Genomic DNA, 14,494 nt, shown 5'->3' with positions numbered 1-14,494 from the left:
GGGGGCGGCGCCACAGCGCCCCACGTGACCCACTCGCGCTGCCAACAGCCGGCCGCCTTCCACCATCACGTGGCGCGGGACAGCGGCAGCTCACCCCGCCCCTTCCCCCGCAGGCTTAGTCACGTGCCGGAGGAGCCACGCCCATCGTCGTCGTCGTTCCCCCCCGCTTCGCCGCGATCGGTCGGGTTTTCGCGCCGCCGTGCGAAGTGGGGCGGGGCTGATGACGTCATACGGGTGGGGCACAGGACGTGACAGGGGCCAAAACTTCGCGCGACCGGCAACGCCTCGCAGCGCGCGGGAGCAGTCTGGGGCTCTCTGGCAGTACATGCTCTGCTCATCCCCGCTAACGTTGCCCTCCGCGCGCCACCGCTTTGACGGCCGGTGCCCCGCCCCGTGGCCCCCCGCCCCACCGCAGGGCCGTCTCCTGCCGCGCTTCCCGCTCCGCCCCGCGGGGCACGGCGCCCGGATGTGGGGCCCTTCCGGGGGCGAGGCTCGCCCGCCCGCCGCCCCGCCCCGCCGGGTGCCTCGCCGCCGCGGCTGCCCATGGAGGCCGAGGCCGAGGCGCGGCTCCTCTTGCAGGAGGCTCGGGAGAGCATCGAGGCGGCGCGGAGCTACCGGCGGGAGCTGGAGCAGCGGCTGCGGGGGCTACAGCAGGCGCGCAAGCAGGTGGGGTGGCACGGCGGGACGGGGCTGCCCTGGCTGGCGTGGCGGCGGGGCTCTCCGGAGGCGCTCACCGGGAGGGGACGAGTGGCCGGGAGGAGCCCGGGGCTCCGCTGTCTTCCGCAGCTCCCGTCCTGCAGGGTGTCGCGGGGCGGTGATCGCTAGCGAGCCGCCTCCGGGGCCGCGGTAGCGTTGGGTCTTGCGCGCCTCGGCCGGAGCTGTGCTTCGCCACAGAGCTCCGGTCCGCGGGGCGCGCGGAGCAACCGGTTAGAGCCTGGGGAGGGCGGAGGGAATCCAGGACTGGGAGCGGCTGGCGGCGGTGGTGGCCTCCCGGCTTCTCTCCGCGCTCCAGTGAAACCTGCGTGTTGCCTCTCTAGGTGCCGGAGAGGGAATGGGTGTGTAGAAGGTATCGGGGAGGGAGGGATGCGCGCTGAAGTCTGTTACTGACCTCAGCCTGGTTTTCGGGGATGGTGGGAGGTTGCCTAGGCAAGAATAAAGATGTCTAAAGGAACTACGTTTTGTGAGGCTTATTTTGTAGGGAGTGTGACGCCTGTCTTCTTCCCTGCACACCTAATATACCTGCCTAGGCGAGTTATGCTCTGGTTTGGATGCTGTCCTGAACTCTGCTGTCCCCATGCACCAAACTCCGTGGGTCACGTACTCTGTGGGTCATGTATAAGTGTTGCCAGCATTCCAGGTTGGCTGGTTTTTCTGCAGCTGTGCACTGGAGCCAGAGGAGAGTTTTCATCGGGATTAGTAAACCACCCACTCCATGCCGAAGATGCACAAGATAGGCAAATGTGGGTAGGGAGATTGCGGAGAGCCACTGAAGGACTGGCTTCTCTGCTAAGATATCCTTTAAGCACTTTAGTTTTTGCAGACTAGAACCAATGCCTCGCTACCTTTGATTCAACTCTGCAAGGGATAAATAAAAAAAAAAAGCAAAACCAAATTCACAAAATGTTTCTGTGGTGCCCTGAAGCAGATCCCATTAGCATAGAAATCTGCTATAAATCTGCTAGGTTAGTGTCCTGCTACTGAGTAAATGTGGGCGATCACTATACATTAAATTAGTCATCTTCAAAACCACAAGCTACTTAAAATGAATTGTTCATGGCCATCTTTAATCCAAACCTTGCCATCTCAGAGTGTTGCCTGATAACTCAACATGCATCGAGAGGGAACCAGCTGGCCTTTTTGCAGTGGCTGTGTGTGCTTAGTTAGCTTGCCTTTCTCTCCTTTTCCTCTCTGGGGGAATTTCTTTGCTTGTGTGCATGTGTCTGTTTTCTGTCTTTCCATCTTCAGCACCATACACTATTTTGTCCACAAAGAATCAGCCATGCAACATATGTCCAAGAATTCCCTGTGTCCAGAAGTGCTGAATGTCTTAGACGGGTTCAGATAGCAGAAGCTTTATTATTTGGGGACTGGTGGGCTGATATCATAGGGAAAGCACTTTAGATCACTTCCGTTGCATCCTTTTGTTTTGGACCAATGAGACATGATTTTCAACAAACTTCATGCAGCTCTCTATGTTTAGGGACTTGCATTTCCTCTTCTACGTACCTAGTGGTATCTGTAATTCTGAGGCTGATTGCTGAATTTGTATCTGCATGTAACGGAGGTAATGGACTTAGAGAAGTGACTGTTCTGTCTTCCTCCGCCCCACCCCTTCAAGAAGCAAAATACTTCCTTTTTTCCTCAAGCATTGAAAGAACAAGAGAAGGGAAACTGAGCTGTGTGGCAGCTGCAGAGCTTCATGAATATTACTTGAAGAGGAAATTTATTTTACCTAACTAGAGAACTTCCTGTGTTGGTTGTCTGTACTTCTAAAGAACTAGAAATTACGTGTAAGGCTGTGTGCATGTTGCAGCATTTCCTTCTGTGTGTGACATAGAAAAGTTGTTCATAAGGAGGTGTTTACTTCTGACTTTTGCATCTTTAGCTCAGGGGTGTTCAAATGTGTTTTCTTCCCTAAAAGTCAGATTCAGAAAGTTTGCAAACATTTTAATAAGCACTTGTAGAACCTTCTGTGGTCTAGTCCTTCCAGAATCAAAACAGACTTGCTGTTCACCCTGCCCTGTAACCCTGGAGCACAGACAAATCAAAGGTGGCTGTTTGGAGGAAAAAAAAAAAAAAGAAAAAGAAAGCAGCTTTACAAGAATTTAAAAAAATCCAGTGAAGTGATAGGGCCTGGAAAAGTGCTTCTAGACAGTCTTCTAAAAGCCTGATATCTTTTTTTTCTTTCCAGTGAGCATTACTTGTATATGCTGGCAGAGTGTTTTTTTGAACAGGATTACAGTAGTTCTGAGGGAGGGCAGGGGAAAGACCTACAAAGCATTCAGACTTTTCTGACCAAAAAAATCCTTTGATTGAGGTACATGTAACACAATTGGTGTTTGGCTTAGTTAATATGCTCTTCCCCTTGTCCAGGATAATTTTTTTGCCTCCTTCCCTACTGTACATGTACTAAAAATGACTACACTGGTTTGTTACCTGCCAGTGGTCCTTTTTATTAAAAGCTGACTTCACACTCAACTTTTCACCAGCAGATGCAAATGAGGTGGTTCAGAAAAACAAAAGGTGTGTATGGCCTTTGCCTTTATCCTGAATTCTTCTTTCCTGTTACCTGAATTTAGATCAGAGAAAGTGCAACATTGACCAGAGATGTACTTGAGCAACATTTTAATGATTTAAAAGGGACCCTAAAGAAGCTGTTGGATGAGCGACTGATGTCACTGCTGCAGGAAGTGGATGCTATAGAACAAGAGAGCATCAAACCCTTGGATGAATGCCAGAAGCTAATAGAGCACGGAGTCAGTACAGCTGATGATCTGCTCCGGGAAGGTAAGGCAGGACCTGATACTGAGTCTTGGCTCTACCCTCCAGGGTGTCTTCTCTTGAGGACTGTTGTCATTAGCAGATTTGTCTCATTTTGGACTTCTCTCAAGCTGAATGTTAAGAAAAGGTTAAAGTTGGGTAGATGTAGTGAAGAGCTGATCAATATTCTCTCCTACAAATCCATATTGAAATATTTCACTCCAATCCTAGGGTGTAGATGTATCCGTGTAGCCTCTCCATAAGGGCGGGAAGTACCTACCTTGGAAATATCTCACTGCAGAGGTGTCCTTCACCCCTCCACGCTAGAAAGAAATAAAACACATCTTCAGTACCATAGTAACAAAACGTCTCTGTTGATTGAAGAAAGTTAGTTGTGTCTTAGTGGAATAGCAGCTGAAGTAAACAGATTATTTTTCCTGCTAAGTGTGATTATGTTCACTGATGGGGATGTGAGGAATGAAATGGCCACTGTATGGGAAACATTTCTCCAAAAAGTCTGAGGATGAGACAGACCAAAATGGACATGTGGAATATTACTGTAAGGGCCAGTTTGTTATCCTACTGATGCTCAATACCTAGCTAGAAAGGAATGTCACTCTTGACTGTGTTCCCCCCACTGGAGAACCTACTGGGAGCATGTCTGAGCTATGAGTATGTTGGCAGTTTCCTTGCATTGTTCTTGTGTCTCAACTTTAACTTTCTTTCAACATGATGTCAGTTTTGTGAACTAAAGTGCATTGAGCAGTCTCCCATGGGTAGGAAATCTATCAGCTTCCACTCAGACGTGAGCTTTGTGCTTAAACAACATGCTGGCTTGGTAGCTGTATGCCTCCTGCTCACAGGAGTACTGACAATATTTAAGGATTAATTTGTTGGGTTTTTTTTCGAGCACCGCAACCTCTGGCACAGCTGGTAGTCACCTTGTTTTTGTTTTAAGTCTCAAGTTGCTGAATCACAGGGTGGTGGCAGAGATTGCCTGTGTTTTAGATGAGTTTCTGTCAGATCTCATGAGAACCTGACTAGCTGTGCGCTTCCTATCCCATGGGTCACCATTCCCGCTGTAGCAGCAGAAGCATTGCTAAGTCATGTCGTCAAAGTGAGCAGACATTGCATCTGAGTCAGAAAGGAGTTAAGCCTCCATGGTTATTAAATCTCCTGCTGCCAATTATGACGTGTGCTTTTCTTTAGGGATTTGTAATGTTTGTAATCTTCCATTTGGAAAAGGACTGAGCTTGCTTAAGTTGTAAATTACCATAAAGTCATCAGATAGGAGAATGGAGCATATGTCTCTCTAAGCTGAAGTGTGGGATGCTACTTTATATGGAAAGCTTATTGAAATATTTCTATTTATCTCCACACTTTAATGCAAGGATTATTTCCTTCATTATGACAATAGTTACCATTTAGATTGTAGCAAAGAGAACAATGGTTGACATTTATTTTTTGCTTTTAAGCTCCTGCTTTTTTATTTTCTGCTCAGTGAAGGTGCTTTGCCTTTTTTTTTTTTTTCCTTTAAAGCAGGTGGAGGAAGGGATTAATAAACCTGACATCTGGCATCTGACCCCAGTTCTGCTACTGTCTGAGAGCTGAGGCAAATTATTGTATCTGTTACAGGTGTATCTACAGGAAGCTTTGAGAGCTTCAAAAGTTGCTAAATAGGCTTCATATTGTTAACTATAATTGTATTTTCTAGCTAAGAGTCTAGCAAAAGTGCTGAGAATGCTTCATGTTTAATTGGTTGTTCATGTCAGAACTGGTTCTTCTTTGAAGCAAAGAATGCCTTTCTTGGACGTTTTCTCATGAGGAATATTTTTACCATTTGATTCCAGGAGAGAGTGCAGTCCATGGAGATGTGGGACAACAGAATGAGAAACTTTGCAGCTTTACAAAAAAAGCTTTACATATACAGCTAGATAGGTAAGATACTGACACACTGAGGTGATCTGAGGCAGTGGCACATGTCCCCTTCCTGTACAAGAGATCTTTTCTCCTTTGAAACAAAAGCCTTCCACTCCATTGCCTTAGAAGATTCATTTGAGGTGTCACTGTCCTGTTTGTTTCATAGACTTTCATTGTCACAGTATGGAGTAGTTTTCAACCTCCTTATGTTCTGTAGAACTGCAAGCTGTTTATTTGTGAATGATGAAACCACTCCTTGTGGAACAGCCTGTGTTTCAGAGTATTTACTGAGAAACAGACAGTCTGGTTAGGGCTGAAACGCAATGTTTTCTGAGTCTTTGAAGTTTGAAATGCACATGCCAGTTTCTGCAGCTGTTCTCTCTTTGCAAATCTGCACAGATTCAAGTGTACGGACAAAATATCAATTTGTAGAAGCTGGCCCCTTTCATTACAGCAAACTTTCCTTTCTCAGCTTACCAGAAGTGCCCTCTTTGGTTGACGTGCCTTGTTTATCTGCCCAGTTGGATGACTGCCTTCTTACTATATTGAAAAATCAAATATTCAGACATGGAACTGTGGCATCTCGCCCACCTGTACAGCTAGAGGAATTCGTTGAGAAGCCTGGGGGTATTTTAGTCCGATGGTGTAAGGTAGGTAAAATACCCTGGGTGAAAATCATTCAAACTTCAGTTTTCTTGAAAGAAACTGAAAAAAACGCTTTAATTCTGGATTCTCTTCAGCCTTCAAAGGAATAGTCCACTCCAGTGTGTAGTCAGAAACTTTAGAGGAGACTTTCATGGTAGTGGGCTCATTTAAAAGCAAGGTAATGGTAGTGATGTGTGTGGCACTGGGGTTTGTGTCTGCCTGGCAGTGACACTTGCGTGTTAAACGCTTGCTGTTGGACTCTACCTGCTCCCATCTGCCGGTAGAAAGGGCCGACACACTAATGTACCTTTTCCTCACAATCTCCTTCCCTGCGTGTGTAAAAGTCAGGTGGGGCAGCTGAAAACACTGCTACCCCTGCTTCCCGTGCTTAAACAACACTTGCTTAAGCAAGTGCCAGGTATTGGACAAGCAGGAAACACCTCCTTCACATACTCTTCCCACTAAACAAATAAATAGTAGAGTGTAATCTATCTGTGATGCTGTTGTACAAACAAGACCAAGAAATCCTGGTGTGTGTGCCTCTGACAGAGGTGAGTTGCAGGTAGCGGTTAGTGCTGTGGAACAGAGTGGTTTGTATGACAACAACAGCTAAACGCTCTCAGTGAGACTGAACTTCATTGCTGGGGTGATGCTTTTGTTCCCTTTGAAGATGCTGTGGCAAACCCAGGATGAAGCTGAACCTGTTCTGTTACACTTTTACACCTAAACATGTTTGTGTTCTTAGAGACTTGCAGTGGATAGAAAGAGAAAATATTTTAATATTAGCATTAGCTAGTCAAGTAGCCTTTGCCTTCAATACACAAGAATTATTTTTGAGTAAATCACTGCTGTGCTCTGATGTGGTTTTGTTGTTGTTGGACAGCTCTATGTTCCTTGGAGCCTTAAACAAGCTTCCATTGTTCTAGCAACAGCCAGCCATTGGCCAGCCATCCTCACCTTGTAAAGGATACAGAATAAAACCATAGGCGCTGTTATCACATGTGATCTGATTTTCTGTGCTATAGAGGAGTTCCCTGAATTTGGTCATGCTTGAGGGATGGTGGAGTCTTTTTGGGGGGGGGAGGGGGGTATAGAAAAAAACACTTCTTGACTTAGAGATATCAAAGAATTGGAAGTTGTTCCTTGGAACAGTGTATGAAGGATAATAGTGAGTTTCTCTTGCGGTTAAAAATTGGCACGGAATTTCTTCTGCAAATTTGCCTTCAGCTTTTGGCTGAAGGATCTTGTTATACCTCTGCTAGATTGAAAAGCCTTCTGTTAAATGTTTCTTCTCCTATAGATACTTTTAAACTGTGACCAAATCATTCTTATATTGCTTTTTGTGTTAGTTGGTGCAGACACTGATACTATTTCCTGTAAGGCATGCTTTCAGCTCTTTAATACCTTGTGTCTCTGAATCACCTTTGACAGCCTGCAGTACTACCCTAGTATGTGCCACTTCAGAGGTGAAAGGAAAAAAAGAGGGAGGCCCCTTGATTAATATAATAAATGTTTTCTAGGTGGATGATGACTTCATACCACAAGATTACAGACTGCAATATCGTAAGAGTACTGCCAGTCACTTTGAAGATGTGTATGTCGGCTCGGAGACAGAGTTCATAGTGCTGCATATTGATCCTCATGTTGATTACCAGTTCAGAGTCTGTGCCCGAGGAGACGGACGGCAAGAGTGGAGTCCATGGAGTGTTCCTCAGATTGGCTGTACCACGCTAGTTCCCCATGGTACTGTTTCGCTGCTGTTCATTTTCATCTTAAGCCCATGTCATCAGTGCAGCACTCCTGAAAGACTATAGCTGAATGACTTACGGAGCTGGTTTTTGTATGATGATGGGTTGACCTTAGCTGTGATGTACGTGTGTAACGTATGATGAACTAGCCTTTCAGCCTAGCATTTATTCTTTGCTTCATAGTGTAAGTGATAGTTAGTGAGCCTTTCCAGCAGGTAACTCACTGCTCAGCCGTGGAAAGCAGTCTGAAGCGAGGCATTTTTTTTCCTTGTCCCTCACTTCTACCTAAGCATTGTTTGATGACCTACACTCATATAACAAGCTCTAATCTTGGAGAGAGAAAAAACTAAATTTTCTCTTCACTTGAAAAATTTTAAGGGCAGTGGATCATGAAGGTTTTCCTTTGCTTACAATGTGACTTCACAGGGATCACAGCAGAGTGACATTCTGGTGAACCGTGTGAGCTGGGAAGTATTTTTTGTAATTGCAAATGATTTGAAAAAGAAATCTGTCCATCAGGAGAAGTCAAAACCAGCCCCTGTTCTTAACATAGCTTAAGCTTCATATGAGGTGAACTGAGTGGATGTTGCGACTGACCTTACTTTGCACAGACAGTAGCTGGTCTGGTTGAGGTTCACGCTGCTTTTTTTTTTTCCTTTGAAGAATGGACAACTGGTTTGGAGGGTTACAGCCTGAGCAGTCGAAGAAACATAGCACTTCGAAATGATTCTCAGTCTTGCGGTGTGCTCTACTCCAAAGCGCCTACTTATTTCTGTGGGCAAACATTAACGTTCAGGCAAGTACTTTCTGGATAGCTGTTGTCTGGTGCATCTCCTGTGAACAAAACTTCCTTCTCTAGTCTGTTACATCTGAATTGTACATAAACCCGAGTCATGATGCATGTTTGAGTTTTACATCAGCTCAGCCCCAGTCAAGGTAGTGTGTCTGTGTGAAATCTGAACTTCCTTCTCTTTTCTTCTGTGTCCTGGCTCTTTAGGAAAACACCTGATGTTTTTGTAGGACCTGCATCTATCTAAAACAGAGACAAGTGTGAACCCTGGTGGGGGGTGTGTGTGTTAAATACAGCCCATGCTGAGCAAATCTGTGGAACACTGAACTTACTCAAGTTTTGCAGCAGCTGTTACTGGCTGGTCAGAAGGCAATGGAGGCTCGACATAGATTCTTTTTAACCTTGGGTCAGTGGGCTTTTTCCTTCCTAGACTATCCACATGCTTTGGTGACTTTGGATGTGAAAACATTGTATGTGCTGCTGGGACAGGTCAGGATGACAGTCTGGCACCGATGTCTTTAACATCTGGGATAATTAGTGGTGATCAGACTACTACTTGAAGCTGGCATTAGAAACTCTTGAGTGGAGAAGGGATCTTGTGACATTCAAGCTTTTCTACATCTCGGGGTGGGACTACTGACGTATGAGGAACGTCCTTGTGGGTATGTCAGTTGTAATTACAGATCTCAGAGACTCTGAAGCTTTATTCCATCTTTTTCTGGTTAAATAAGACTAGTTGTAGAGTAGGCAACCCCCAAAGGCAATTTTAGGGCGGTTGTTAATGATGTTTTTGTAGCTTATTCCATGGTGTTTCTTTTCTCCCTTCCTGATAATGACTTATCTTAACTTTAGGTGGTTGTAGTATGAGGATGTGTTCAGTTGCCCTATCTGAGACGGGATAAAAAGATCTAAAGCTTTTGTTTAAAATCTGTTGCTAGATTTAACATCTCTTGGCTCAGAAATGCCTGTGAAATTGAAGGCAGAACTTTGAGGTTTCCCTTGGTTCTCTTTCAGGCCAATGCCTTTTATCTTTTTTTATTGGTAACACATGAAAATCTTTTGCTTTACATTTTGGTAACGTGGACTCCTCTCCAAGAGGAGATTGTTTCAGGATGGCAGAGCACTAACAAGCACATGTCCACAAGAACTGTAATGACAGAAAACCTGAGATTGAAGAGAGTCTCAAAAATGGGTTGTGTTCCTCTTCCAAGGTCCAAGAGTAGCTGCTGCTTTGAAAGTATGTGAGATTTTCCTGAGCAGGGAGATGTAGTACTTGGCGCTTGGCTTTCTCCATCTGTTGAAACAGAAGTGTATTCACAAGGGGGTATGTGGCTTGCTGAGCAAAACAAATAAGTGAGGTTCACATTACAGATGTTTGTGAAGCAGCTTTGTATTCTTGTGCGTTCAGGACACAGGCATACCTCATCAGTGAAAAGTGAAGCTGTGATGAACACAATGCTTTGTCTCTGCTTTTTAAAGATAGACTGCTTTAGTTACCCTCTGAGGTGAGGCGTTTGGACAAGTTGTAGGAAAACATCACTAAGTGACCACTCATCCCGTTTCTTCGCAGCCTTCAGGGAGCTGCCCTTAGGAAAGGGAACGTTTCTCCGCAGTGACTTGCTCTGCAGCTGCCTCTACAGCTTTTGCTTGTGGGGGGGAGCCCCAGTCAGTCTGGCCAGGCTGGTGATTTGGGACCATCCAGCAGGTGCCGAATGAAGATCATGCTGACTTTGTCAGGAGCCCACCACAACTCTGCTGACAGCCAATACAAAGGAAGCGCATGTGATCACCCACAGATTTACTTCTCTGTGCTCTGAGGCAAATGGAAACTGGTGGTGGTTGAACTGGTTCAGTGTCTGTATGCTGCAGTGACAGAGGCATGAGACGTGGCGAGAAGGGATTTGAACAGTGTCCCACTGAGCATTGTTCCTACCACATATTCTGTGAGCTTCTTAAAATTTTGTTCCAGGGATTGTAGGGGCTGCAGAATAACTTTGTTAATACAATAGGAAAAATAGGCCTGGTAAAACAAAGCTTAGGAGATTGTGCAGGGATGCTCTGTACTGTACTTCCTGGATTTTTTTTTTTCCCTTTGCTTTACAGTGCAAGGCTTTTGCTATCTTAGTGATGTTCCCAGGGGACTGAAAAACCTAATGGAATGCAAAAGTAAAACATGGTTCCAATTTTATCTTCCCTGTTTGTCTTGAAAGAGTTAACCCATTGTGTGCCAGTCTACTGCCCAATTTAATTTCCTGTTCTTAAAAGCTTCTGCTGAAGTTTTTCTGTTGTTTGGCAACAACCATGTATCAAACTTCTTCTCAAACTGTAATGAAAATTGCCAGTTTTACATTCTAGAAAAGACCACCTGAGTTTCCCCGAGTCACTCAGGTGCTCTCTATGATTTAGCACCTTTGGGAGGTTGCAGTACAAGCGAAAGGACTCAAATACAGAAGAGCTCCTCAGTGTACGAACTGTGCAGCCCCACTCAGCTGCTAGGGCCCAAAGGGAACTGTGTCCCAGGTCGTTTGCACAACTTGTTTGCTTTTTCTTCAGAGATTCATTCCCAGGACTAAAATCCTAAATGCAGCTGAGCAGAAGCCAGACTTGTAAATGCCCTTCTAGGCTTTGTTTTTAATACCCATTTGCACCAAACTGATTTTGTTTGTTTTGTTTTTTGCTTAATAAAAACTCACACGCCCCCCCAAACCCACAACCTGCCATCACCAAAACACATCAACCTTCTGCCCTCACCCCTTCACAGCAGAATATAGCAGGACTCAAAACCCCCCCATGCTTAAATACTTGCTGAAACTGCTGCTGTCTTGCCATGATACACAATGGTGACCAGTAATCTGGTATAGATGATTGTGGTTTGTAGTTTTGCACATACTTGTTGTTTCAGATGACTGGAGATAATTTCAGAAAACTCCAAGTTTCAACAGTGGAGAATTTTATTACATAGCGATGAAAGTTTGCAGGAAGCAGATTAATATTTTGTCCAGATTAATAGTTAAGAGCATTGCTCAGTGGAACTGTTGGGAAAGCTGGTAGGACTTCTGGTCATTCAACAGGGATCTCCCCAAACGGTTGGATGAATTTGCTGAAAGCCCTGGAGCACAGTACAGAGGTCTGGTATGGCAGGGTATTGCTGTTTGGGATTAATTGTATGTTTTCATTTAAAGCTTCAGGGTTTGACTTAACTTTTTGCTCAGTAGAATTGAAACCGTGGGACAGCCAGACAGAAAAGACAGCCTAGGAGTGTGTGTGGAACAGCAGAACGGCTATGATTCTTTGCAGCGGGATAAAGCTGTATGCATTAGCACAAATGGTGAGTCTGAATCACGTAACTGAAGAATGTGATCCTTTGTTTGTTTGTTTTTCTTTCCCAAAACCTCTGCTTCTTTATATCCCTGGATCACATATGAGCAACTTCATCTACCTCTTATGTACACATTGTTTGTGCAGCTAAAATCTTTGGTGAGATCACAGGTCTCCTTTTTCTCCTTGCGGTTATTGTAACCTGTTTGATGTCATAAGAAGGAACGTGGCAGGGTTGCTTTCCATTGCTATTTGCCTGCAGAAAAGTAGGGAGACATAGTATTGCATGTTAGTATTTACAGAAAGTGAGAAATAATGTTTGGTATGTTGACTGTTTCAGGGGCAGTATTTGTAAATGGAAAAGAGATGACAAACCAACTGCCTGCTGTTACTTCTGGATCCACTGTGACCTTTGACATGGAAGTTGTGCAGTTAGGCCCTTCCAGCAGCGAGGGAGGAAGCTTCAAGCTTAGAGTAACCATTAGCTCCAACAACAGAGAAGTGGTCTTTGACTGGGTACTTGATCAATGCTGTGTCTCTTTGTATTTTGGATGTTCATTTTCATACCCAGGCTGGAAAGTTTTGGTGTTTTAGCAGCAAGTGAAGGGATTTTTGTCCTTTATATAAAGTGTAATGTTAAAACCTGTGTTTCCAGCTGTTTGACATCAACAATCTGTTAAAAACTGTCTTTATACTACTTGAACTCCACAATATTATAATTCCTACTGGATTGATTTCAAAAAATAATTGTGAAACATGGGATTTGTTACTCTGGAAAACGTAAGACACAGGCATTTGCAGAGGCAAATTAATTTAAACAGTCCATAAGACCTTTCCCTTTTCTCCTCCAGACTTGATTTTTGTCAGTATTTCATTGTACTCTAGTCTCAGGGTACGTGTGGTTTTGTAGAATTAACTTTGCTTAATGCTGCTGTTCTGTGAAATAAGCCTGTAAATGTTTAGGGTGGGTGGTAATGGACCAAAGTTTTATTTACATTGCTCTTTTATGAGTGGTATATTTAGAGCAGCACTGTCCTGCTATGCTTCCTTGTACACAATGCTGCCTTAATAGTATGAACGGATAGTGGGTTCTGCATGCAACAGCCATTTATTCCCTGCATGGTACTGTTCATTCCTCCAGAGCAAGGATGTCTGAGCCATAATGTCTGTTTAAACATGTAGCCAGTCTGTTGATGTCTGTTATGTAAGTGCCTTATTTCCAGATATTTCTTGAACTGTTTTCTGTGTTGTCACTTGGAATATATTTTTTAGAGTAGTTGCACGGTGATGCTTACATCAACTTAATGCAGATGCTTGCCTCAAACTAGACCAATACCTAGAGTAGGATGGCTATCCTTATCTGCTCTGTCTTCCCTAGTTATAGTTTACCCCGTAGCCTCTGTCAGAGCAAGTCCTAGTGATTTAGTACTTCAGCAGGACATGCAAATGGCAGCCAGGATCCCTCACAGAGCCCTTCTAAGTCTTAGAGACAACCTTCTTCCTGTTGGCCGGAGCCAACGGCAGCGCTGTTCCGACATGCGGGATTCCCAGCAGTCCCAGACTTGGGAACACCTGGCATTCACGTGCAATAGTGCAGGTTTATGGTCCAAGTGCTGGGATAGACTCAGCCACCCAAGCAAGCTGGGACTGCTGCTGGAGATCCACAGCAGTGATGGGCTTTGGGTGTGGGCTTAAGGCAGACCCTGCTGGCACAGATTGAGCCTGTGGCAGTCAAAATGGACCAGGTGGTGGTGATTTAGTGTTCTCTTCCATGGAGTAGGATGGGATAAGAAATTATTATGAATTGACTGTGAATTAAGAAGTTACATGAAGTTACACTATTTCCCCTAAGGAGCAACTAAGATTTAGAGCAAGCTTAAGTACAGCCTATTCCTGGTCAAAAGGAATACTACTGGATTTAAAGAATATTTTAAAGTAATGCTCAATGAGGGCCTTAACTGAGGGCCTTAAAAGGGACCTTCTTACCTCAGGTTCAAATAAAAAAAAATATATTCTAGCATGTTAGAATAGCAGTATTTTTGTAAAACCTAGACAATCATTCTGCCCTTTTTCCTTCAGTGTCAACATGCTACATGAGCCCTCTACGCTAGCTTAAAAAGCCTAATTTACAGTGGATTAATACAAAATCAGTACAAAAAGATTAGTCATGGTGCCTGCTTTTTTCCCCCCAAGGATCTGTAATAAGGGTACATGAATCTTCTCAGAAGAGGAGAATGGTAGTTGATATTTATACCATTTACAAGAAAAAGTTGTGAGTAGATTTACATGGGTGCAAAGAACTTGCACATGGCAGAGCTAGATTAGAATTTACTGCAGGACATGAAGTGAGGAAGACTGGACACCTGCAGGGAAGATTATCCAGTGTTAGCAACAAAAAGCCTGCAGTATTCTCAGTTTTTCAAGCTTAACTATTGGGTGCAAGAATACAAGCTTATCTCGTACTTTCAGTGAATTATCCTGTGAAGAGTATTTTCAATACTTGTTAAGTATGGTTCTTTTCCTATAGGCAAGAAGGTTCAGTAGATGGTCAAGCACTATCAGTCCTGTTTAGAGAGGGTCAGGCTGGCACTCC

At 44.5% G+C, this 14,494-nt stretch overlaps 1 protein-coding gene across 1 annotated transcript; it reads left to right on the top strand.

Annotated features, from left to right (window-relative positions):
- Nucleotides 1-543: 543 nt before the first annotated feature.
- CRLF3 (cytokine receptor like factor 3) lies at nucleotides 544-12,495 on the top strand (the record flags this gene model as incomplete). The annotated part of the gene is made up of 8 exons (XM_082008017.1): nucleotides 544-666; nucleotides 3,300-3,507; nucleotides 5,331-5,418; nucleotides 5,873-6,050; nucleotides 7,566-7,788; nucleotides 8,457-8,589; nucleotides 11,799-11,911; nucleotides 12,242-12,495. 8 exons carry the CDS (start codon nucleotides 544-546, stop codon nucleotides 12,493-12,495), a joined length of 1,320 nt encoding a protein of 439 aa, XP_081864143.1.
- Between the last annotated feature and the right edge of the window lie 1,999 nt (nucleotides 12,496-14,494).

The sequence above is a fragment of the Phaethon aethereus genome (assembly GCF_964289735.1).
Source record: "Phaethon aethereus genome assembly, chromosome: 18".
NCBI lineage: Eukaryota > Metazoa > Chordata > Aves > Phaethontiformes > Phaethontidae > Phaethon > Phaethon aethereus.
The sequence above is the reverse complement of the archived record's forward strand: the minus strand, read 5'-3'. Positions and strand labels throughout refer to the sequence as shown.